The sequence below is a fragment of the Pleurodeles waltl genome, chromosome 6 (genome assembly GCF_031143425.1).
Source record: "Pleurodeles waltl isolate 20211129_DDA chromosome 6, aPleWal1.hap1.20221129, whole genome shotgun sequence".
NCBI lineage: Eukaryota > Metazoa > Chordata > Amphibia > Caudata > Salamandridae > Pleurodeles > Pleurodeles waltl.
The window spans coordinates 1,176,228,159-1,176,255,575 of NC_090445.1; the positions used below are offsets into that span (position 1 = coordinate 1,176,228,159).

Sequence of the window (27,417 nt, forward strand, 5' to 3'; positions counted from 1 at the left end):
ATAGTGACTGAATCCAGCTCACTAAAAGAACCATATATTCGTATTTGGTTGCTCTTCTATGCCCCTTATACAATCGTGTATGACTAGAAGTTTTCCATTGCTTGTACCCCCTTTGGGCTCTGAACATTTATTTTTACAGAGCTGAGGAGCATTGTGTTGACAATCAACTTTTCCCGGGCTTTGGCGGGCTCATAAAACGTCAAGGCATTCCAGGAGGGATTAGGTTTCAAGCAGGATTGCCCTCTGCATGAAATTATGATACGTCCTTGCCAAGACATTATCCCTGGAGCCATTAGCGGGCATTCCACAATGATGGAGGCCACTATTTTGAAATAGTGCATAAGCGTGCCCATTCTGAGCATCTTTTGGTTTGTGAAGCGGGTTTTACTCGACTGCTTCCTCAGGTACTACTACCTTGAACTCTGGTGTCCAAAGAGGTGGTAATTTTGCTTAGTTTGTGCTGCAAGACCTTTTGGTGTGATCCACCCTTCAGGCCCAATTCCTTTGAGGTTCTGCTTAGGTATTGAGGCCCTGGCCTCCATCCCCTGTCTGGAACCCACATCTCTTTGAAAAAGGAAGCATAAGATACTAACAGGCCATACCCCGCTACCTGCATCCACCCTTGCCACACACAGCACCGACTCCCATTTATTATCTGCACGGAGCAAGTGGCAAATGGCAGCATTGATCTGCACAGGAAAGAAAATACCGTGTAGAATTGGAGACAAAAACACCAGGTTTGAAGGATTATTCTCCATTCTGTGGGTATTAGCTCATAATAGGCTGCAGGTGCAGAAATACCGTACAGAATCCTTAATTCCGCCAACAAAGTACCTCTGCTCCTAAAGCGATCGAACACTTAATAAGGGTCTAAGAGCACTGATTGTGTATATACCTTGTTATTACATGCCTGGGGAGTGGTGCAAATGGCTGTGTGGTTACAATTGTTTATAGACCCAATTACAGTTATAGGCCAATTCATTTCTTGCAGAGCTAAAAAGGCATTTGGAAGCTTGAAATACAATCCTTGATGTCGTATATGCCGTTATGAAGAATGTGTCATCCTTTTAACCCTGCAATAAAACCTATGTATTGACAGACACTACACAGCGAACACCGTCATCTGTATCAAGCCCGACCAGAAAGAAATATGGCCTCGTGGGACAGACACGAGTACCGACAAGCTAAACACAGCAAATGCGTGTTTTGTTTTAGACAAAAAAATGTCTGCTTCCAGCCTTGAAACCCAGTGTGCTGCAACACGTTTCTTTCCCCGGAGGCACAAGGAAGCGTCATCATCAGGTATTCCATCCCAAAGGCCAGGCGGCTCCTTTTAATGACCCCGTGAAGAGAACATTTGTCAAAGTACGTGCAAACTATCCCTGCATAGAAGTCTGTACACTGAACTCGCCCAGCCCCCTTAAGGGTGTTTCTCACATAAAAATGGAAAACAACTACTTCCTACAGGATTGTAATTTATAATGTGGGCTTATTATGAACGAGTTCAAGGTTTAACTTCAGTGGGACTATACCTTGGAGATAACTACATTTGTTCTGTGATGAGAACAGTAAACCCATAGCCGATATTGGAGACACGATTTATATGTCAACATAATTTTGATTTCATATCATTTTTATGCTAAGCTTTGGGAATATTGTTCTCAATGTTTTTATTTATTCTCTATTGAATATCGTCCCATTGCGTCTGAGCGGGTCATTTATGGACACAGGCCCTAAGGCCAACAAGGATATTGGTGTTCCGTCCTCTGGTTTTATGATAATAAAATCAGCCACTGTTTGCAATAACTTGGGCCCCTTCGGCTCTCTGGCCTCAGTGCTGCTGCAATACAGATAGCTATACCGCTGTTCATGTAACTGTATAACCTGAAGCCAAAATCGCCAGATGCCGTCGCACTCCACGGTGTTTGGCGCTTGCAGTCGATGCAGTTTTAACTGAATTTCTACTTGACAACTGGCACTGTTACGCTCATTTCATGAGCTCTAAACAGCACGAAATTTAATTGGATTAAAATTACGTTTATATCATATACTGCCGTTATGAGGCGTTGAAGTGTTTTATAGGCAAGTTAGTGATTCGTCCTCTGGCTGTTGGAAATTAGCCTCGTCCTGAAGGAAACCTTATTTGCCTTTGCTCTAGCTGTTTTTTAGTACATTGAGTCAGGTGTGATCAATAGAGGGGGCTATGTAGCAAATAGTCAATGAAATGAATAGACATATCGTTAGGTTGAAGGCATATGGTTTAAAAAAAGAGACGACGGCAGGCAGTCATGCTACCTAACTTAGTCTATATACACAGGAGACATGCAGAAGGTTGCCGGTTAGGTGAGGGTCATTTAAAATAAAAACGGAGGGAAAAATTGAAAGTTAAGTCAAGGAAAATACTTCATGCAGCGTTTTAGGAATGTAGCAATTCTGAGTTTTTTGTAGTAGCATACAATCTGTGGATGGTAAACTCGAAAAAAAAATAACAAACTACCTGCTGCAATACATAACTATAGTCAGTGCTTGAAATGGAAAAATTAAAGTGCAGGTACTCTGTGCCAGCGTACCTGCTTGTTTCTGATAAGTGCTGGTACTCTCCAATTAAAAGTATTACGTTTTTCTTGAGATGTGCCGGTACTCTCCCTCTCAAAATAAAAAAGTGCCGGTACTCAGTACCGGCCAGTACCGACCCATTTAAAGCACTGATTATAGTTTTAAATTTTGCTCTAACGGAATTAACTTTTGGCAGGTTTTCCAGAGAAACAGGAGACAGAATGTGCGGGGGGGGGGCTTACCCTCTTTCAGTCGACCTATATTTCAAAACAATCCACGTTTCCTCTCTCTTACACTGGAAATGGCTCAATTATTTGGACACTGGATCAGTCCAAATGAAAGAGAATATGTTCAACATAAGACTTACAGGCAACTGGAGCAAGACAAAAATATATTTCTTAGATGAGGCGTTATATGTGGAGCTTTAGAGTTGAGGAAAAAGATGTGCAAGAAAGCCACATCTAGGAACCCACTAATGAACACGAACAGTGGCCACCAAAGGAGTATTTCATATAGCTAGCTATTGAGAGCACGGAGGACCTTACTATCTGATACTGACTTCGAAATGGAATCAACAGGGATGATTAAGAGATTGCCGAGCAGAGCCTACCCCCTGAAAATCTTACAAGAAGCACATCAGAATGTAATTCAAACAAAGGGATCAGTTGTTGCATGGGAATATAACAAGTAGAAGACAACTGGAAAGGGAACTACTGATTGAAAGAATTTAACAGTGAGCAGAACAACGTGAGAACAATTTTGAGAAAGAATTTGAACGTGCCTCAGTATGATGAACAGCTGAAACAATTTACCCCCGATCCAAAAATCACATATCGAAAAACCTGATCACTACATGATATACTCACTAGTAGCTACTTACAACCCATAGGTAAGGCCTCAGTTTATCAAGGCAAGTAAACATATTCTGGAAATGCAGAAAGTGTAAAGCATGAACATATGTAAGCAACATGAGAGAATATAAAGCCTTTAAAGGAAAAACAAAAAATATGCCATAGAGGATTACACCTAAGTCTGAGTTTGTCACATATGTCTTGGAGTGTGCTTGTAATATAAATTATGTGGGAAGTACCATGAATGAAGTGAAAGTGTGAATTTTGCAACACCTCAGGACAATCAGAATTATGACAGAAGTTACACTATGGGCCGACCAAGATGACCACATGCTAAAGCGCCTCCTGTCTTACATCCTCTCAATTCCCCAAAATCCAAAATTCTGTTCCTCTCCCAGAGCCCCAGCAAGGCTGATTCAAGTGCTGGGGATATCAGAGGGACCTGGGTTGGAGTCCCGCAGTGGCAGGTGACGAACATCATGGGCACAGCCTGGTGTAACATGGGAAACGGTGGCCCCGTGTAGAGGGATAACCTCTGCAGCACCGTAAATGAGAAATGAGTGGTGCAAGGGCTTTGCCTGCGAATGACGACACACGGCAGAGGCCCCGTGAAAGTCAGTGTGGGGGCCTACGGGCCCCGTGGGCCTCACTTGAATGCTGGTGGCTGGGCTGGGTGTGGCGCGATGGGGTGTGCCACAGTCTTGCCTCGGGGGAGCGTCCAGGCGGCACCCTGCTCAGCAGCCGTGAGGAGCGCTTGACTGGTACCTGCACCAAGCAGCCTTACCTCAAAGCAGCCCGAGCCTTCCCGAAGTGGGCCGATGAGCGCTATTGGATTTGCGGCCCCCCCCGGTGAGTGGCAGCTACATCGTACTGATGACAAGTGCCCAGGAGATTGCACTCTAACCTCTTGTATGGCTTCTGTGACTAAATAAGGTGGCTTACCCATCAAGTCTCTCCCTACCACTGGGGTGAAACATCAGCAAGGTGATTGCAACATAACTGTGACAATGGAAGTTCGAATCCCACAGGGGGGAGGCAAGTTACTGTTTTCCCTTAGGACGGTCTTGGCAGGATAGTGCTGTTCCCGCACTTGTACTCCTTCGGGTGTACTCTGAGGCAGCTGGTGGTCGCGTGGAGCCTGGGGGGAGTTTGGCTCCCAAAGGCACTGACCAGGGTGGCAGTTATCACCAAGGCGGAGCGGGAGGTGTGGAGTACGAACCGCTTGCAGTGGACTGTTTTGCCTGTGGACACTGAGTACTGGCTCTGTGGCCCCTGAGGTGCAATATTCACACGTGGCCTTTAAGGGTATCTGGTACGGCTGGGGGGATAGAGGGTAGGAAAACCAGCAGGCTGCAGGGGAGATCCTTATCTTGAAGATACCCCGGGTGGCGGTGTTGGTTACCTATGTAGCTCCAAAACCTACACCGCCACAGGTGCTCGGCGGAGATGAGCAGGGGATGGGTTGCATGTGCTGTGCACCAGACAAAATTGGACACTTTTACTGTCCCCACGATGGGTCCAGTAAAGCAGGGATGGAGGAGGTGAGGAACCCAGTGGAGCAACCCCCGCAGGAGGCTGAGTGGCTCACACTCGGACACTATGGCTGCGATTCAGGGGATCCGGGGTCCCTGGAGACCAAAATCGACATGGTCTCAACAGATATTACACTAGTCAGAGGTGACCCATGAAATATGAGCACAAGAGTGAAGAAAGCAGAGGACTCGATCACATCCTTTAGGGCTAAGACTGCAACACTGAAGAAACAGGTCAGGAAGCTGCACACTACCCCAGATGTCTTAGGGTCAAAGCTGGAACACTTTGAGGGACGCCCAAGACGTGCTCTGCCGATCAAGTTTGAGAACACAGTTACTAGCTTTTTCCTGGATTTTATGCTCCTACTCAGCAGCTTTGGCGTAACTTTGCTGAGGTGAAACAAGTCTTGCAAGAGCGAGACCTGAAGTATTCATTGAGGTTTCCAGCGCAGCCCTGAGGGGTAGCAGAAGGGAAGACTTGGTACTTTGCAACCCCAGAGGGGGCATGGGACCGGCTCGATGGATGGAGAAAGGCCAAGGGGGCGGGCCGAGGAACCAGTCCTGCCTACAGCAAAATTAACATGTTAAGCCAGGCTGTAGAATAGATAAAGATGAAATGAGAGATGATCAATGGTTGATGCAACAGTGAGCCTCTCAGACGGCAGCATGACAGGAGCTGCAGCAAAACTGCTTCGATGGAGTGGGCTGAGCCTGACGGCAGCACAAATGATTTCAATCGAAGAGTACTAGTGCCACGAACAGTAATTTGTGGGACGATGTTGCTGTATGTATGCTGCTGCAGAAGAAATCATGCTGAGGCAGAGCTTGATAACTGTTGATAACATGAAAGTATTAGTTTGGGGGGGACATGGTGCGGCGGTTGTGACTAGCTACCACTGTCACCTACTGTTTAAGTATTGGGTATAGGTGACAGGCACTCTGCAATGTTGGAGTGGTGGGCAGTTTTAATTCTGCTATGTAGGGAGGCTGGAAGGGGGGGTGTTCAGGGGTTCTGTTTTTTTAATCACCATTTGTTTTTCGAGGGCAAGGTTGTTCTTTCAGGCACTGACACCACACTTTGACACAGTCGTACATTTTGGCCTCCTGGAATGTGCCCTTGGTTGGCCAGTTGGGGCGGCATGGTTGTGGATGCATTTTGGCCAAACACACCAATGGGAGGATGGGCTGACATGACGGCTATGAAGCTGTTGTCATGGAATGTAAATGGCCTGCAAGGCAAAATTAAATAAGGAGTCATATGTTAAAACATCAGGCACCTAATGTGGTCCTTTGCAGTACATGGCAACAGCTGCCACCCAGATGAGCCATAGGGCTACGCAGCACTGCTTATATGAGAATAGCACCCAGGCAGGCAAACTGTTGGCCTGGTTATACAGGGGGGAACAGGCCAGTCATTGGGTATTGGAGGTGAAGATAAGGAAAGGTATGTTAGTGAGAGGTAGAGAAGGCATGGTGAACGCGTTCGCCACCTACTACACCAAGTTATACTTCCCCGGCTGTGACAGCCACAGAGGAGGAGTCCTGGGAGTTCCTGTCCGAAATCTGTCTCCTGAGTTTCCCTAACTCAGACTGTGACCTCCTTGAAGAGGAGATGACAAAAGACAAAATAAGGGGAATACATGATCTGAACTTGGGCAAAGCGGTTGGCCTTAATGGGGTATCGACTGAACTCTACAAATTGACGGCCCAGAAACTGGCTGCTCATATGTTGAGGATGATTAAGGAGAGCTGGCAACGAGGCTCGTTACTCTGAGACCAGAGACTGCCCACTATAGTGGTCATCCTTAAAGAGAGGAAACAGCCTGATGACTGTGCCTCCTACAGGCCGATATCAATCCTCACTGCTGTGGTTACGATTTTGGCCAAAGTTTTGGCCTCTGGACTTATCAAGGTGATTACAGACCTGGTCCATGTGGACCAATTGGGTTTCATGCCCTATCGAAGCACCACCTTTAAACTGAGATGCCTTCAAGGTTTACTGAGCCCGGCTCCCAATCTGCAGCAACACGCATTGGTGCTCTCACTGGATGCCAGAATGGCCTTTAAGTTGGTGGAGTGGGACTCTATGCTTGAGGTGCTGGCCAGAATAGACTTCGGCCCGCGCATCATAAGCTGGGTGCACCTTTTGTATGCTGATCTGAGGGTACAGGAGAGGGTGAATGAGGGGAAAGACCTGCAAATTTAGACTTCAACGAGGTGTTAGACAGGGCTGCCCTTTGTCGCCCTTAATCTTTGCTTTAGAGCTGGTGCCTTTGACAACCTGAATCAGGCAGGACCCACTGATCCACTACCTGCAGTGGACTGATCACTGGAAGGATCAAACATCTTTATATGCAGACGATGACCTGCTTTAACTGTCCTAAAAATACCCTGAACAGGTTAATGCAGATCATTACCATATTTGGTTGTTACTCAGGATATATAATTAACTGGCAAAAATCCTAAATATAAACTTTACAGGGACTGCTACCGTGATTGCCTCATGACTGTGATGCAGTGATAGCTACTGAGTGGGTTCTGCTATCTTAGGTTGTATGTAACTATGGACACTGACCTGTTCCACAGCAACCTGTTGCCACCCCTAGAGAGATTAAAAAGTGATGTTCAGAATTGGAGGTTCCTGCCATAATCATTCTTAAGCAGAGCCACACTTTTTAAGATTATATTCCCACTGTGTTTTCCCAATGTCCTGCAAAACACGCCATATCCTGTACATAACTCGTATTTTTAGAAAAAAGAGGGTGAGATTAGAGTGTTGCACTGGGTTGGGGGCCCTGCACGGATAGAGCAACACAAACTGATGAGGGGATGGTATGATAGGGTATGGCCCTATCTGACATCCAAAAATACTGGTAGGTGGTGGAATTGACCCCCATCCACGGTTGGGTCTTCTGCTGTCCGGATGGATAGACTGGTCATGCAGTCGGAGAGTCATCTAAGAGCTCTTTACAGTAGTCCTAGGCACACAAACATTCATGGACCAGTGGGGACTGTAGTTGGCCTCTGGCACACAGCCACACAGGCCTTGGGCTGGAGGGGCAGGATCACACATGCCATTTCAGTTTGGGACGCAGCAGAGTTGGGTACACTGGGAAAGCTACCAGGGTCCGACAAATTGGACCTCATTGGTCTCTCTTGGGTAGCAAACCTGTGGAAACAAGGAGATATTATCACCTTAGCAGACTTGAAGCATGACTATCAGTTGGTGCCATATCACTGCAAACAAGTACAACACTCACTGAGGGCGGTTCTACCGAAATGACCAGAGCTCCCAGAGTTTTCGCCCTTGGAGGATAGACTGCTGGATCAATACATGCCACCTATAACAATGTCCCTGACATACACAAAGCTGCTCAATAATGCACCTGATACCCTCAGGCACTTAAAAGAGTGCTGAGTCCATGACTTGGATGGTCTTGCAGACGACAAGTGGGCAGAGGCCCTGGAGAGGTGGCTATATGGGCAGGTTTCCACTTTGTTCAATTAAAGATCCTCCACCACTTCTATTATGCTCAGACCACAATGGTTAAGATGTGCAGCGCACCAACTGAGAACTGCCGGCCAGGTTGTGTACACACTGGTACTTTTTATCATCTAGTTTAGGACTGTCCAGTACTGCAAGTCTTCTGGGTGGCTTTGGTTTATGTATGGGGGAGGTGTGTGGGGATTCCCCTCACTGCTTCTGCAAAATGGTGTCTTCTGAATATCTGGGTGGAAACAGATTTGCTCCGTATGGAGCGTATATTGATAACCCTGTGGTTGACTGTAGCTAAACGAAATGTTGCACAATTGTGGGGCGCAAATCAAGCCCTGCAGCTGAAGGACAGGAAACACCATATGGACTGGTGTATGTTGGCCAAGAGGGTGGTGCATGAAGGCTGGGAATGCCCCCAAAAATGGGCAAAAATCTGGGGACATTGGAATAGCTACAAGGGTAAAATATGTGAGGACCTCAGCCCTGTCACCTTTGAGGACTTGCTGTTTAATGTCTTCAATTCGAGCATTACTGTTGGCAGTGTTGGGGGAGGGGGGATGGAAAGGTTTAGTGCTGCAATGCGGACAGTGCCAAAGACATTAACAGTGGACAGTTTGGCTTTTGTACTTCTTTTTATTGAAATGCAGATAAAATATTTGTTCAAGAAGTTACACTATGCACAAACATTATTGAGAGGTACATAATGGGAAACTATCTGGATTCAGATATTATGGAATCAAACAAATCAAATTCCAGCCTAGAGGTGGGAACCACTATGCAGATATGAATCCAAGATGAATCTCCTTCTTTTTTTTTGGTGAAGGTAAGAGATAGGATGTGTTGATACAACTAGGAGATGCCCTTACCAGGAACATTGTTGGTGAATATGGATGTTGTAGGCGATGCCTCCTGTTGCATTACTCTACGTGCTCGAACTTTTCACACCCAATGTAGTGCTTGGGTGACCCTATATTTGCCTTGTTGGTTCAGAGAATATTTCTCGAAAAGGTTCTTCCAAGTGCATAAGTCTATATCATGATAAAAGTCTCCTAGAGTGGATGACCGACCATGGTCTAACGAAAAGGAGCTGGGGTTGGACATGCCTTGAGGGAAGTCTGGGTTGAAATTCAATGGTGCGAGGGGGGAGCGATAGGCCGGGAATGCTTGCTTTCTCCTAACTGTTTGCCAGGGTTAATGGGGGGAGACCCTCCATGGCCGCAGCCAGCAGCCACAGTAGTCCACATAGAGGGACCAAAGAGAGGGCCTCCTCAACCTGGTCCCATGGCTTACTCTCTGGGTCATAGTTCCAGCCCAGAGATGAGTGGAGCTGAGCTGCCAGCGTGTATGCTGTCACATTAGGAAAGCCCAAGCTTCCTGTGCCATTGGATGGAACAAATATAATTGTGTCACTTAAGAATTTTGGTGTGACTCAAGTGTTTGGGTTGCCAGGGGTATAGTCAAGGGAAGGGTCTAGAGGACGTATAGAAGCTGAGGCATAAATTTAATTTGAAGGTGGTTCTGCTGACCCAACCAGGATATCTCCAGTTTAAGGCCCTCTTCAAAGATCTTTACAGATGGGGTAATGAGTGGGGTAATATTGCTAGCATAGAGGGCACTAATGTGAGTGGGGAGATGAATAACCAGGTACGTAATGGGCATTCACAACCCACTTAAACACAACTCTTTGAATGGAATCCCTAAGGGTTTCTTGTTGATCAGCAACCCGCATCCCACTTGATTTAGAGTAGTTAATTTTAAACCCTGAAACCTGTGTGAAGCGTTGCAGATCCTCTTCCAGGGCCAGGAGGCTGGTGTTGGGGTCCGTGATAAAGCAAAGGATATCATCAGCAAAAAGTGCCAATTTGTGTTCCTTGTCAATCCCCGAATTGCAAGATTATTCTGAATTTTGGCCACTAAGAGTTTCACGGAGCGAAGACAAGATGGGACAATGGACACCACTGACTTGTTCCCCGGTAAGGGGGATGTCTGGCATGAAGGCAGTGTTGATTTTGAGTTTCGCAGATGGCTTTCTAAAGTTGGCCTGAATCCTGGGGCCTAGACGCACTTTGAGCAGCACCCTCAAGAGATACTTCCAATCTACTCTATTGAATACTTTCTCAGCGCCTAGTGATAGAAAGGCCATTGGCTGATGCCGATGGTACACCACTTCAATGAGTCTCGTATTGTCATTAGCGTGCCTATTACATATAAAACCAGCCTGTGAAGGGGCCATGATAGATGGCTAGACAGTTTGAAGGCGGGCCACGAGGATGGAAGTAAAGCATTTTATATCGATATTTAGTAGTGCAACAGGCTTGTATGAGGATCACACAGTCGGAGACTTATCTGGTTTCAGAAGAAGAGTAAAGTAAGATCCCATCATATTATCAATGACTATCCTGGATCCTAAGAAAAAAAGTAAAACCTTGGTTAGGGGCTCGATCAAGAGGGAAGCATAGGTTTTATAGAAGGTGGCCAGAAACCCATCTGTGCCTGGGGCTTTGTGAGGGAAGGTGGGGGAGTTGCTAATTGCAGTCCGAACCTCATCCGGTGTGATATCCTCTTCCAGTAGGTACAACTCGACCTCTCTCATTGGTGCTCATAATCACACATGTAATTCTCCTGGAGGTGTTCGTCTAGGGAGTGGGCCTGATATAGAGCTGTATAATAGGGTTGGAAAACGGCAAGGATCTCTGCCGTTTCATGACCTAGCTGACCTCCCTCGTCTCTAATCTCATGATTAAAATTGCTTATGTCTCACAGGCGTTGTTGTTATGGCAAAAGTCTATCTATCTTATCCCCTCGCTTGTAATAACTTTGATTAATTTAGAGTAATTTCTTAGCCGCCTCTTCCATCAGGATCTGTTCTAGTTCTCCCCGAGCCTAAGGAGGTCCCCTAGAGTTCTAAGTGTGCCCCCTTTCTTATGCTACGCATCTGCTTGGGATGTTTGGGTTTCTTATTCTTGCTTGTGGAGCTGCGACAATTAGACAGATGAAACAAAGCAATGTTTTCAGCGTCAGGAACATGGTGAAGAGAATAAACAGTCCAACCATGGCAAATGATTTCTATAGATTCCTACCAATCACTAAACCTATCCTTAGAGTATAGTGAATGTACCTTTTGCCTTCGCCCGATCTAAGGGGATAGGCTTTGTCACCCCATACCTGAAGAACTGAATTAGGAATTGGCCTGTAGTGTAGATGGCAATTGTTTCTGCAAACGAGAAGATCAGCACAGCAGAGCTGCATGTCAAACCCAGCATTTGTCCCAAGACGGTCTTGGCTGGAGTGCCCCTCCGACCACTCCCCCCTGGTCAGTGCATTGTTTATATAACCAAAGCTACACTGTGCTTTGGGCACAGCTCTGATGCAATGATATGGCTAGATGTTAGGAGCAACAGGCAACGCAAGCAGTAGGATTTCTTGTACTGTGTTCCTAGTCTTGAACAGAGCATCCAATAGCATGTCGAGAAAAACAAACTAAAACAAGCAACTCGTACAATGTGTTCTTAGAATAATATTGTGCAAGCCTGGTGTGTGAAATGTCACTGCCTGAAGCGATGTAAGCTGAAAAGCATAAATTATCAAATATAAAACAAAGTTAAAATGGAGAGCCAACGCAGGTCCAAAAGGGCCTCACTACACCCTCCTCTTGTCTGTGAAAAGACAGATTCTAATAATATTTTGATTAAAAGGGATTAAAATATTCATTCTAACAAGCAAAACAAACACGCCATTAAAACTAAAATATCAATTTAAATCACAAAATCAAGTAAAATAATTTGATAAAGCAAGGGCCACATTAAAAAATCAGATGAGGCTTCCAAAATGTCATCCGTATGGTCAGTGTCAATAGAATTATCCCACTTCTGCAAACAACAGAACCACAACGGCCTCTATGAGCAAATCAAAGGAACAAACATGGTTGGTACCCTCAGCCACAACCTAGGATGTTGCATCCTGTACAGTGCCCGCAGTCAGAGAGCCAGTATTAAGGAATCCTGGAGCCGCAGCTCCCATATACAAATAATAGAATGGCTCATAGAAGACACCCTGAAGCAATGGCAGTCTCATGGTACAACACCGTAAAAAACACCCTCAACGGAGACACCTGCAGAGCCATGTCCATAGATTGTACCATTTGCGTTGCCAGACAGGTGTATAGTGCAAACTCGAAAGTGCACCAAAGAACCCACGGACCAGTTTTGATTTAGTTTCTCTAGTAAAGGTACTCTAAAGTACTGTATTATGCGTTCCTGACACAACTGTATGTGCAGTAGTTCCATCACCATTTTGCGTTGAGGTGGGACATCCATTGCGGAGTAGCAAAAATAGAACCAAATTACCACCAAGTGGGATTAACACAAGTGGGATGCCTCCAAATACACTCGAAAATAAGGACTGTATAATAGGTGGTGTCACTCCAAAAACAGTGAAGTTGCTGACAAAGCCAGACCCAACCACTTCAAAAAAAAGTGTACAACACCCGTGGTGTTAGAAGCATTAAAGATACGACTCACAATTTCACCAACATTTCTAGGAAAGTTTGTGTTTAACTGCAATTTTATTTTAGAGGACAGCCTTGCATCTTGCAATTCAAATGTTTCACAGGCAGATGTAAGTGTCACGTTTATCTGAAGCAATATGGACCTTAATCTGCTCAGCTTGTCGAAATCAACATCAAAAGTCAGAATGGAAGGTCACAAGCTGACTACTCTAATCTCATCCACTGGAGGAAAGAGCACATTAAGACAGCAGGTCAGTATTTGAGAAACAGAAGCCACATAGAGGACACCTTCTCTCATCCCACAACATCCTTAACAGTTGAATATCAAATAAATACAGTTTGAAAGTAACTGAAATACTGGGTGAATCAAGGAAACGGTTAGTCCCTTCAAGTAACATGCCAGATTGGCCACAGAGGGCATAGGTCCCTGTGCAATGCCACCTGTTTACAAGTCATGGAGTGGCTTAAAGAAGTTTCACATTCCCTTCCGCTAAGAAAAACCTCTTTTTCCCCTCTCACATTCTATAATTGAAGGTTAAGTCCCACACCTTGATTATGAAACTGCCCCCTAAAGCTTCATATCTGCCTACTGGAAAAGTTTCCAAACGTTTTGTGAACTGAAATGTTGAAATTGGCAGTAAGATAACTTCTCGAATGAGCCATACTACTGATGGTGTTTCGGCTACTGTGAACAACATTTTTTTTTAATCCCTCTATATTCAGCAGTGTATAAGTATAAATATTGTATAAGTAGCATCAGCATAAGTAGTACATTTCTTTGCCAATATTTGTTGTTTCATTGTCAAATTAAAAGTGAAAAACTATTCTGTTACCCTCACATGCTTCTAGCGCATGTGGTTCAATTCTAAAACTTGCAATGTCCAACTCAGCTGCATAATAGATCAAAGCTGGCTTTGCCCATGTTGTAAAGAAGACATATCATTCTGTATCAGGTCAATTGCAGATGATGGAATGTTATTCAATGTGTAAATATAAGAGGACAATGTATTCATTCATCATCAACAACAGCCAATGCTTTTTCTAAATTAGCCTGATCTATTTGTCTCAAACAAGCAGCAGCATAAAGAAAGTTTTTGGAATGTGGTGACCTAGGATCTAACAAAAAATCCTGTAAATCCATGTCAACAGGGAGGAGAGAGAGATGTTCTTTTCCTGCAGATAGAATGGAATGTTGCAATCATTGCTGGCATACCTTCCAACACCATAAGCGTGACCACTCCTGAGTGCTGGGACGGGACATAATGAGGGCCCGGTCTGCTTGCTTTAAAATCCTGTGAAGAGTTTTGAAAATGTGCATGACAACCATTTCTGTCCACTTGTGTCAGGGCCTGGCGTTAGGACCTAAAACTGTAGAGTTAAATGCACCATTCTGTACCATGCTGTTGAGCCTTCTTCAGTTTATTTTTCTAATTGTTTCCAATTTTAACAATGGGCAGTAGAGGAAATACTGGGCACATTCATTTATTGAATTTTTGCTTGACCCAAGCAAGTGGTCTGCTACACTGTATCATTCAGAAAAATCCTCTGTATTGAATTAGACACACTTTAAATAAGGCATCTATGCTCTGCACTTGCCAACGTTTTGTTCCTAAATGGATTTTAAATCCATTGTTTCTTGCCAGTATTCATAGCCTTTAATTGCAAGTTGGGAAACAAATTAATTTGAGTAAACTAATGTTGTCTGTGTCAGCATATTTTACTTCACTTTTTAATGTATAGTATTTGGAAACAAAATCTGAGGTTTCATGCCTAGAAAAGTATACAAATTAACTGAATATGTTTTGGGACTCCCCACAGGTGGTATCGGATAATGTTCCCATTGTGTATAATTGAAAACTGCACGGGGAGTACTACCCCTTTGTAAGTAGTGGTGGGCAGAGTAATGGTAACAAAACATTTCACCATAATTGGCAGAGTTCATGTACATATCTTCACTTTCAAATACAGTATAATATTCAAGCTGTCATTATTTAACTCATTTTTTTAAATATCTCATTCATCAGAAATAACTAATTATGTCATCGATTGCTACTTTAAAACATAAGGAATGTGTAAAGTCTCTGTAGGAGAACAAATATCATATGAAACCATATCCCACACAATTCCATAGGAAACTGGAAAAGCAGAAATGTTCACAATCAGCAGGTCTCTTTGCACTTTTGTGGGAAGACAAATGAGGTTTCAGTACCTCCGCTACCAGTTCAACAGCAGACCATTCCGAGAGATAATGCCCATTTATAAGCAAGAAGAAAAATGTCCAATCCACAAAAATAAAGCAAGACATGAAATTATAATCCACAATGAGGACCATGGACGGATCAAATAAGTGGGTTTCAAGAAATGAAGAAAATCGTGTACACCATGAAGTGAAGTATGAAAATCAGAAGAGAAGTCATCAGCGACGACAAAATAACCAGAAGCAGTCTGCTTGAAACCAATTACCAAATGGATATTCTAGATTTAAAAGAAACACTTTTTGAAAGCCCTAATCAGATTTGCATTTGTTGCAGAGGAACACATTATAAGAAGCAAGTAAAAGTATTTCATTTCATTGAAAAAACATAAAATGAGGGTAAATTGGCGTGGAGAAACCTAACTCTCTCTCTGTTTGCAGAAGAAAGATGTGTTCATTGCAAATGCCATGTAATCTTCAGTTATTGTCTTGGAAAACTAGGCTTTAACCTTATGCCTTCATGTCCAATACATAACAGTTTAGAAATATATCTAATTACTTCACAGCTATTGCAACTAAAGTTATATGAACACATTTTAATTTTAACAGTGCATCCTTTTCAAAACATGCAACCCAAAAATGGAAAATTTCGGCCGCATGCATCAAAGGAAAAATTGTTTTTCTCCAATTTCAACAAAACAAAAACCACTCTGGACATTGAACGCAAACTAGAGGAGCCTTTAATGTTTTCATTAAATGGAGTATCGACAAAAGACAAAAATAACTGGCAACAATTGTTTAGCATAGAATAAGTTCAAAGAGCTCTGCATTTCCTTAAAAAAACAGCATGTTTTGTACTAATTGTGACATAGCAGACTACATCTTGTCTACAAACTTCTCATTTGAAAAAGAAAATGTAACAGGACAATTTGAACGGATTACTGAAGAAGAAGCTGTACAAATACATGAACATCATAGTAAACACCCACTACACTCAAAAGAGATGATTGATGGTGATTTAGAACTGTATCAGATGAAGAATGCTAAAGGAAAGCCTATTAGTGTTTGGAAAAAATCACTAGAAGCAAGATGTTATCCACATTTATTTTCCACTGGAAAAGTTGGACAATATGATGATAGCCCAGTCCAAATTTCTGCATGTGAGTACTGAGCTACCAGATTATTTTCAGAGGATCTATGCTTTCATCAATATATTTCTTATATTTACACACTACAATATGAAAGTTAACTTTTTGTTACTTCTTATGATGATGCACATGCTATGCAAATTGGAACCAACTTAATTAATGTAACAGCACACAGTTTTATTGAAAAGGTGCACAAGAAAGATGACAAATATAGAATATAACTTATTCAACATTATGGCATATCAATAAGGGACAAATGAATATTGCTTAGAAATGTAGGTCCACCTCCTTGGTTTATTACTTTATAGCTGCGCTGAGTCCCATGGGATGATTTATATAATTGTTTTCTGGAAGCTAGTTCTAACATTCTAGACACTAACTGCAAAACAGCCACAGAAATATGTTCTTTGGGTCCTGCCAATATTTCAACCACAAATTGCTTTACATTGCTTTACTATTAACCAACAAAAGAAAAATCTTGTTGGAGAAGTACATTGTTACTTTAGGCAGAAGGAGTATCGAGCAAGAGGTGCACCACACATTCATATGGTTCTCTGGATCAAAGATGCACCTTAAATTTGGATACACCTCTGAAATATTAATTCAAAATGTTATTGAACTTTATGTGACTTTTGACATCCCAAAAAAAGACCACAATAACAAACTATTTGAGCAAGTTATACTTTCAGTCACATAAGTGCGGTGAATGCTACTTAAGAAAATATCGGAGCAGATCTAAATATTACTCAAAATGTAGCTTTCAATTCCCAAGACCAATTCTACAGAATGGAAGATTGAACAATTTAATGTAATCCATAAAACATGATGTTAGTGGCAAATCACAGAAAAACGCGTAAATCTTAGAAGACCACGAGCCTCACAATGGATCAATGAATACAACCCTTTAATTTTACATATTTGGGATGCTAACACGGATACACAATTTGTTGCAGACAACTCAACAGCAGTTGCATGTTATGTTACTTCTTTACGAAGGTGGAAAACACAGATGTGAAGTACTTTTGGAAGAAACATCCGCTATGCAATGCTTAAGGAAAAGATTAGTCAGTTTTAACCTACAAATGCTATCTCACTCTGAGGTCAGTAACTATGAAGCCTCTGACCACTTAGGTTCTTCAAGCTCGAATAACAACTCAACGGCAATCATGTGGCTTTATTAGTGCTTGTCATCATCATGACAGAAAGTTCTGAACACGGAAAGTTCTGAAACGCCTGGTATTGAACACCTTGCATATTGTGATCCCCAAAATACATTTTAAAAAACAAATGTGTTGGATACGTACTACCCAAAGAAAAGTACATTGTTAGAAAAACTATCCCTGTATGAATTTGCTCAGTTCTAAACATATAGAAACAATGTGGCAGAAGATATCAAAATAGAACATTTAGAGGTAAAATTACCAATTGTTGTTTAGTATGCCATAGTAAACCTACTCTTATTAATTATCGTAAACTAAGTAGTGACACTGGGGAAAAGAAAGACTTGTACTATATAGCACTTATTCAACTATTTAAACCATGGCTCAAAGGAAATAAACGTGTAGGTCCCTTTGAATGCTATGAAGATGTATTTAATGTTTATAAAAATGAGATTGCATTGCCTCAGCTTCAGCCATACTTACAAATGTTGGATCAAGAAATACACGATGAGAACAATATTAATGCAGAACGCCTATGCAATACTGCATCTGTTAATAATACTCCCACTTCCCAGGACTGATGACCCATTTGGACAACCAATTATTGATACTTAAGCTGTGGTTGCTATTGACAAAGATAAACATGCAATGGACCAAGTCAAAATTAAGATAGATAACTTAGATTACTTAGTATCTCAGTTAAACAGTGAACAACTGCAAATATACAAAATACATAAAAGTACATTCTGGACCTCAAAAAAGGACATGGAGTATGTGAATGTGCTACTTATGAACCTAAATTACAGTGTAGGAGTGGTGAAGCACGGACTGGGAAAAGGTTTTCCAAAGTAATTACTGCTTATATACATAAAGTTACTAGCCCTAGCTTATCTTGTGTAATTACTGGTCTTACCAGCTTAGCAGCACATTACATCAAAGGAATTACTTTAATTTATCTTCTCGCTACCTATGGAACTTTAAAGTAAATAATGATTCATTCAAAGAACGTTAGAGCTCTTAAATTGTCCTTAAAAAATGGAAGGTTTCTTCTGCGTATGCAGCAGGTACTCAGAAACTCTAAAGATGTGCTGTGTGGTGGTACAACTAACATCTATAAAAGGAATACTAAATTTCAACAAACTTTTGCAGGAACAAATTCAAAATTATTTGAGAAGTACAAGCAATGTGAACATTTGGTTGCATTTCAGATGTACAGAATTAACATAAAATATGAGGCAACTATTGATGAAGAATATGCCAAGATATTGAAAGATATTTGCCTTGGCATTGTAACAAATGAAGCAAAGGTTATGCTGATGAAACAAAATATAAGTGCATTATTTCCTAACCTTCACCTGCTGAAGCAACGCATTATCTTCTTTCACAATCACAACACACTGTTTAGTGCCAACTGTCGAAGAATTGGCTTAATTAAACTATGAAGTGATACATCTGGAAAAAAAAACAATTGTAAATCTTCCTTGTAGAGATAAGCTTGAGAATTACAGAGTAAACATACCTAGAAACAAAAGTTTGGATACAAAATCACAAAAGATGGAAAATTCACATACAGGGTACATAGAAAGAAATTTACAGTTGTGGACATTTCTTTGTGTCATTTTATGTTGAAATTGACATGTAGAAGAAGGACTGGTAAATGGAACCTTGGAATTTGTTTTGGACTTTGTGACGTCTGTAAAAAACAAGATATTGAGTTTATTGTGGTAAAATCTGACTACATTAAACAGCAAACACAGTTATCCCGCTGTGCATCAAGATTCTTACTTCTGAAAGATTTATATATTAATGCAGAACAGTTTCCTCTTTATTTGGCTTATGCAGTAACAGTACCCAAATTGCAAGTACTAAGCTTAGATTGTACTCTGATTAGTATTCCACAGTATTCAAAAAGGGTATGGCATATATTGCTTTTTCTCATGTTGAAAAACTTACACGACTGTATATTACTGATTTCTATGAGACCAGAATTAATGTAGACAGTAGCTGTGTCACACATTACAATTGTTTGCAGAACCCATACACTCCTCATCTTGGTCAATATTGCACTGTTGTTTAAAAGCCTAAAATATCTTTTAAAAGAAAAATTGAGAAAGCTACATTAACAAACAGGAATTGAAAGTACCTAAAAACAAAAAAGAAAATGAAACACATGAAAATGACAGAACAGCAGTTTTAAAATCTGAATGGTATAAATTGATACAGCAGTGTAATTGTTAATATACTTATTGTGTGTGAAAGCAGCAATTACCAGGATGTAGACTAATGCTAAACTTTGATTACTCTTCATCAGCAGATGTTATCACAGAACTACATATGCCACTCTACAAGTGCTATTATAGACATGGTAGATGTGCATACAGGTGCGATTCAGATTTTGAAAACTCAAATCCTAGATGCTTAAGAATTCCGTATGGCTGTTCTAAGTTTAAGGTACCAAAACTCAGGCGAGTTGTGAGCTGATTGGGAAAAGCCACTCTTGGGAACATGAATGCTTCAGTTGTCTGCATTCAAGCTTCACTCTTACATACTTTGAAAGGTTATATTTCTACCAATACATGTTTGCAAATCAATTCCATTTCAGAATTCGATATGTAAAGCTGTGCAAAACAGCATATGCCTAATCTGTGAAGCATAACTTGTGGCCACACTTTAACAATGGTATTTGTTATTTTTGTGCTATAGAGATGTGCTGTCAGTGATATGAAAAATAAATACATTCTATTTCTTATGTTACTGCTTCACAAGTTTCTTTTTCAGGATGCACTTATACCACTACTGCTATTAGTTTTCATCACGGAGGGACTGAAGCGTCTGTTCACTACACATTCTACTTAATGAACATCAAGAGTTAGACAGAATATAATGATGCTACTCTTACTTTTAAGCATAGATTGCATAAAGATTTACACAACAGTTACCTTCATATTCTACATCAAAAGGTCTAAGGTACAGTGTTACCATGTGAGTTGTACTTACATAATCCAGTAGAAATGTAATTATGTAGCCTGACATGGTTGATGACATTTATAAAAATCTGCTGTGACTGTTGGTGACTTTCATGCTTTTAAATATATCATATAACATTGTTAGATATTTGAACAGTTGGACATGAACAAAATCTATGGGGTTTTTCACAATCCAGTTTGTTTTTTCCTCACTGTTTCATGATGAGTACTGCCATATGATCTTGAACTATAAATGTTCTAAGTGATTGCATATTACTGTAACAGAAATATTATTTATCGCTGAGACACACATAGAAAGGAAAACAATAGTAGATTGCATTTGTGTTATGTTTATTAAATAAAATCAGATATTCCTGCAATAGTCTATTATAAACTTACCATTTTCAAATATTGCAGGTGTGAAACAGTTGCAATGTGCCTTCAGAAAAAAAAGATTTGGGTCTTCCAAGCTCAACTACCATCTCTTTGGAAAAAATAAGATGGAATGGGGATAACAGGCATACACTTCCAGGTTCCTACTATTGGGAAGGTTGTAAGCCAACAAATTGCTGTTTTACAAAGGCCAAAGTGAACAAAATGAAGTTTTCCAAAAGTAAAAGTACCCATGCTCCTGTACTGTACAGTGCTGTACTCTACTTTATGAGACTGCACAATATACCACTCCACTCCACTGTACAACATGCCACTCGATTGTGTGGCTCATCACTCCATTCTACCACATGTCAGTCTACTCCATTGTATGCCACTCAACTGTATGCCCTCCAGCTGTAACACACTAATCAACACCTCAGTCTATAATGCACCACTTCAATGTACGCACTCCATTCTTCAACACTCTACTCACTCTGTCACTATATGACATTAGACTCAACCCCACTCCACAACACTTCACTCGACAACACTCTACTCAACGACAATCCACTGTGCCACGCTCCACTGTAGTCCACTACACACACCTCCACTCTACCCTACTTTCCCCATGCCACTCAACTATAGTGTACTCCACTCTATGCTCCTCCACTTTACTCCACTGTATGACATTCTAGAACACTCTGTGTTACCCTACAAAACTGTAGTCCAGTGTACAGCACTCTACACCCCTCCACTCTACAACACTGTACTCCATGCCACTCACCAACACTTTATTCCACTGTATGCCACTGTTGAACACTCTACTCTACTGTCCTACACCATTTTACAGTCTAATAAACTCCACAAGACTCCGCTGTATGACATTCTACTGTACAACACTCCACTCTGACACTGTCCTCCACAGTACTCTATGCCACTCCACTGTATGCCAATGCACTCTATTCCACGGCACTTTAAAAGACTCTACTTTATGGCATTGTACGAGACTACACTCAATAACACTCCTGTTGACAACATTCCACTCGCTGAGACTCCACTCAACGACACTGCACTATGCTAGACTCCACTAGACGAGCCTTGACAACACTCCACTAAGCAACACTCTGCTGTACGACACTGTTCTTTATGTTGTCACTTCACTGTACAACACTGTACTCTACTATAAATACAATTAGATATCACTGCTGTACTATATTATAAACTTACCATGTACTATAAAGCCACTATAAAGCTCATGTTTAACTTACCTTACACTTCCCTTTTATCTCTATAATAATTACATTATTGTATTTCTAAAGCTTTTGTTTTCAAAAAGTCAACAAAAAGGTTTTAAAAGAAAACAACAAGGAAGGGCAAAAAAACTCCAAAAAACTAAGGGGGTTAAGGAAGACAGCAGTGAGATATGACCAGTTCGCGATGGTTATTCCTGTCTGTCTCGCTGGCAACAATCACTGTATGGCAGAGCAAACAGTATGTTGCTATGCTACCATATGAATCAACAATTTATCTACAGTATTACAGCAGATTGACTGGCACTTCGTTCGGTACCAGGCCCAGATATTGATGAAGGGACAGATGGACTGGGTGGTGCTGGAGGTCCTGCGGACGCTGAAGAGATTGACGGTGCTGAAGTGTCGGAAGACGTGGCAGCTTTGATGTTGGGGCTGCAGCCTCTTGCAACCCCTTCTCTAGCCTTCTTTCCGCCTGCATCAGCCTGGTACAATGGAATCCAGGTGCTTGCACATTCCATTCATCCCGAAAGAATATTGCTGTCAGGTCCCATGAGAAATTACTTTTTTACCAAGGTAGGAGGTGACTAATTTTGCATTCACTTTTTTTCTCCAGTTGGGAGGGAGAAAATCTGCCACACAATAGACTCTTTCTGCTTCTTCCTGCGCCCCCACCTCCTGTTCTTCCTCTTGCAGTATTGGCACTTCCTGTTCTTCCCAATTATCATGCACAACAGGATCTCCTTGGTCAGCCACTGGAGCACTGCAGCAACTCGAAGGTGGCTTGAAAGACCAGATTTTTCCTCAGGAATACAATACACCCTTCCCCTGTCAGGAGCTCAATGGAAATGGAGAAAGGGGTATAAGCATTCTGTTTCCTATAGTAGTCATAGTTGTAAGTCAATGAAAAGCTGTTTAACAAAACACAAAAGTACGGCTGTACTATTGCGATAGTATCAAGGAGGTCCTGCGGTACTTACGAAATAATATGAAAAATAATAAATGTCAGAAAATGTACATAATTATTATATAGGTTTCTGTTTAGAATTCCATTTGTGTTGTTTTTAAATATAATTTACTCTACAACTAAAAACAAATTATTAATGTATTATGTGATTCTTTTTTAGCACCAAGTGAGCTATACACAGAGCCCAGTAATACTAAATAACAACCACAGAGACTATGGTGACTGTTAGAAAGTAACATGAAGTGGGCTATGAACACAGCCATATAGTATTAAATATCAGCAACAACCATAGAGATTGTGCTGTCTGTTAGAAAGCAATTCAACTTTAATTCTTCTTCAAATAAACAACAGAGAAATGGTACACTTTACTTCAACAGATCCATGTATTCATGTTTATACATAAAACAGGAAAATGTGTATATAAATCTTTATGGCTGTTTTCCAAATCAAAGATACATTTACTTTCTGTTATATTACAGAAAAATGTTCCATAAATTAAAAGAAATACAAATTGCATGAAAAAGCAAACGTTGAAGCTTAGTTATAGTTAAGGAAACATTTTTATTCTCCCATATAAAAAATTACTTAAACTGGTTCACGTTGACCCTCTCTACTTCACTACTACCTTTCATCTGTCTGTACCTTCACTACCTCTGCCTGTTTCTGCCTCTACCTCACTCTAACTAACTAGTTGGCTTAATCTACCCTTCTTCCTCACTTTGCATTTGATTCTTCGTATATGTATAACTCTCTCTATCTGATTCTAAAACCTTATCTAGCTCTATACATACATTTCCCGACCTTCCTGCTACTTCATTTTGGTTATGTCGCCTTTCTCTATTTACCTTACGTGTCTTTTTACTGCACCTGTCTATCCTCTTTACCTCACCTCTCCCTCTATTTTACCACAGAAGCTAAAAATTATCTTTACATCTCTGTCCCTATGTATCCTCATGCCCCCACAACCTTCATTTGTGTTTACTCGAAGGTGAAAGTCTAGCCAGGGAAGTGTACACTGAGACAGACAAGATGGGACAAGGCGGGGGGCAAAATCAACAATTCAATTATCAGATTTCACCTGATGGAATGGCGAAAATATGTTTTGCAGTCCTTTGATTGTCCCTGATGGATCGAGGATGACAGCAATGAAGGTATATTTATCTGTGAGTATAGTAACTATGAAATAAAGCTACAATGTCAGGCTCTGTGTGCATCTGTCTTATTATTAGTATGTCCACTAAACAACCAAGGACCCTTTTTTACGGGTGAGCGCAAAGCGCTCCGTCCCGTGTTGTTATCTCTCTTTGGTCTTCAAACCATGCCCATGTCACGTCAGTGTCTTTCATTGGTTCGTGGGCTTGCCTTTTAAAATCTGCTTGCTTTCATTAGTGAAAGTCATGCATATGTCATGCCTTTCCCGGTGGTTAGCCCTCTTCGAGCGCAACGGGCAAGTACTGAAAACATATGAGGCTCACTGTTTTTTGTCCGGTTTCTGTACTACTTTTTTCACAGTGCGATCTCGCTGGGCAGAAGTCAAGCGCTTTGCATGACATCGACCCTGTTACATAGTTAATTGCACTTTTGCCGGTTACGTATATAATTGCACTTTTGGCGGTGACATGGATAATTGCACTTTTGCCGATAGGTTTCACTACTTGTGAACTTTTATATCCCTTTGTGTGTCTGCTTTGCACTGATGGCGGCCGTCAGTTCGCTTATGTGAAACTTTTACTTTCCAGTTTATATGGCAAGAAAAGTCCGGTTAGTTATGTGAAACTGTTTTCTTTTCATTTTCAATTTATTTGGCAAAAAAAGTCCGGTTAGGAGTTTACAATGCTAATTGTTCGAGCTCAAGCAAACGCGAGACCAGTTGCATTGCAAATGCTTGTTTATATTTCCTACAAAGAGAACACACTTGTTAGAAACTTCATTGCAAGACAAAGTCTAGATCCAAGCCCAGAAAGATAAGACTTTGTCAACGTTTGATTAAGTTTTCTTTTGGTACTGTTTGTCTCTGAGATACGGCAGCTTGTGCCTATTTTGTGCACCCGTGTCTGGAAAGTTAACAGGTAACTGTACATTCTTTTGCCCTATGAAGACTTTAATTAAGTGAAAATAGACAATCCAGATAATGTTGCGTGCGTGGTGTGGGGGAAAGGGTCAAAATAGGTCTCGCCTGGGGTCCTAAAATTCCTTAGGATGGTATTGCACATACTCCTGGATAGTTCTCCATGTGTGCAAATCAACAGTTGCTGCCCTGTGGCGCTCCACTATTTGTTCCCCTGCGGTATGACGCCATGTGCCTTAAACTGCACAGTTATGCAGATCAGTGGTCTGTATACAGTGATACCCGTGTTTGCTTGCCTCTGTGCATGGGTGCCCCCTTTCTGTTACACTTTATTAAATTAATATCAATGGAAGCACTGGTCCGTGTCAGTGCTCAATGTGTGACCGTAATTCATGTGACTCTGCACGAAATATCCAAAAGGCAAATCTGTTTATTGGCTCTGTCAGGCTTCTCTTTACATGCTTCAAAGATTCGTAGTTACTTTGGCACATGCAGTAATTTGTACCTATAATGATTTAAATAAACATTCAGGTAAAATGCTTATATTTATGTCTTATTTTGCACTTTGTGTATACCGACATTTGCCGATTCGCCAAATGTATACTGACCTTTTCAATCGCTTGTAGGACAATATATTTGGCAGATGTCACAGGCTGACGTTCTTGTTTCTATTTTAAAAGGCACAGTCTCTCCTTCGCTGGCACGACACCCACCAGTTCTGCAGTAAGACTGGCCAGCCCACCAGGAAGAATATGGCGGGCAGTAAGCGGTTTTGCAGTGCCAATGGACTCCTATATTACCCTCAGGTGAGCACCTGATTACAGCTATCTGATTGGTTTACCTATTCAGTGCGTCTCTCACGCCAACCAGGCGCCAGCTAATTCAGTTCGGCAAAGAGGCCTATAACTTGATAAGCATATGAAGTAAATTAAAATTAAATCATTATACAGTAGGTATAAGGACCATTATCTTCTAACCACCATGGGTGATTGTATTCTGGTGGAGGGTCTTGTTTTTTTATTATCATATTTTAGATGGCTCAGTTTACGAGCATTCTCTTTTAACCGAGGCCTACTTAAGCTCCTCGTGCCAATGAGGACAGACATGGTGTTAGAAATGGGGTCTCTAGCTGGCAGTCGGTTTGCATCCTGTCCAAGTAGGGACCCTCACTCTAGTCAGGATAAGGGAGATACCCGCTCAGATAATCCCTGCTCACCCCCTTGATAGCTTGGTCCGAGCAGTCAGGCTTATCTCAGAAGCAATGTGTAAAGCATTTGCACATAACACACAGTAATAAGTGAAAACACTACAAACATATACCACACCAGTTTTCGAAAAATAGCCAATATTTATCTATGCAAAACAAGACCAAATATGATAAAAATCCAACATACAGTAATAAAAATATGAATTCTGCAAGATGTACTCAAAAATACAGTTCCTTGAAGTCGATAGCTCCACCTGGGTCTATCACAGCATTGTGATCAACAAAACCAACAGTTCAGGCCGGGCCCGGCATTGCGGGCCAGGTACCGTGTCGGGAAGACCCACAAACAGTACCTTGGATTTACAGGGTGTCGTGATCCTCACTGTGAGCTCCGGAGAGCGGTGTCTCTGACGTCGCGGTGTCTGTTCCGGAGTCGGTGCAGGAGTCGTCAGGCCCTTGAGGTCTCACACTTTGCTTATCGAACTCCAGGCTGATGGTCAGGTGCGCCGGCGTGGATTGCATCGGGGCTGCGTTGTGAAGCGGGACGTTGCAACGCACAGTGCCCACAGGTCACGGTGCAGGCAGCGGCTCGGTGATGGCGTCCAGCGGCGTCAGTGAGACCAGGGCTGCAGTGTGAAGCGGGGCGGTGCAACGTGTAGTGTCCAGAGGTCACGGTGCAGGCAGCGTCGTCGTCGTTGCTGAAGCGCTGTCGTCGGTAGGCCAAGCCAGTGGGACGGGATGGTGCTTAGTGTACCTCACGAGCGATGTCCACAGGCCACCGTGCAGGCAGCGGCGCCTGTGTCAGCTGGAGCGGCGTAGTCGGGGATGCCCAAGCTCCGGTGTGAGCAGGCGATGCCAGAGTGCGGGGCCCACAGGTCGCGATGCAAGCAGCGACTCAGTGAAGTCGTCCGATGACGGTGTCGGGGAGACCAGGGTCGTGGTGCGAAACGGGGCAATGCGACTCTGCGTGGCGTCAGCAGGTCACGGTGCAGGCCAGAGGCATCGTTGGCGGCATCGCAGTGGTTTCTCCTCTTGAACAGCACAAAACACACAGTTCCCAGTGCTGAAAGTCGAGGAAACTGAAGTCTTTGGTGTCCCTGAGTCTTCCAACAGGAGGCAAGCTCTACTCCAAGCCCTTGGAGA

At 42.1% G+C, this 27,417-nt stretch overlaps 1 protein-coding gene across 4 annotated transcripts in view; it reads left to right on the forward strand.

Moving 5' to 3' along the window:
* NUDT13 (nudix hydrolase 13) overlaps positions 1–27,417 on the forward strand; it is a 582,976-nt gene that overhangs the window by 331,196 nt on the left and 224,363 nt on the right. For all 4 annotated transcript variants that reach the window (XM_069240400.1, XM_069240401.1, XM_069240402.1 and 1 more), the window contains one exon: positions 25,748–25,873. In XM_069240400.1, coding sequence (XP_069096501.1) covers positions 25,748–25,873 — 126 coding nt within the window. The remainder of the gene's footprint in view (positions 1–25,747; positions 25,874–27,417) is intronic.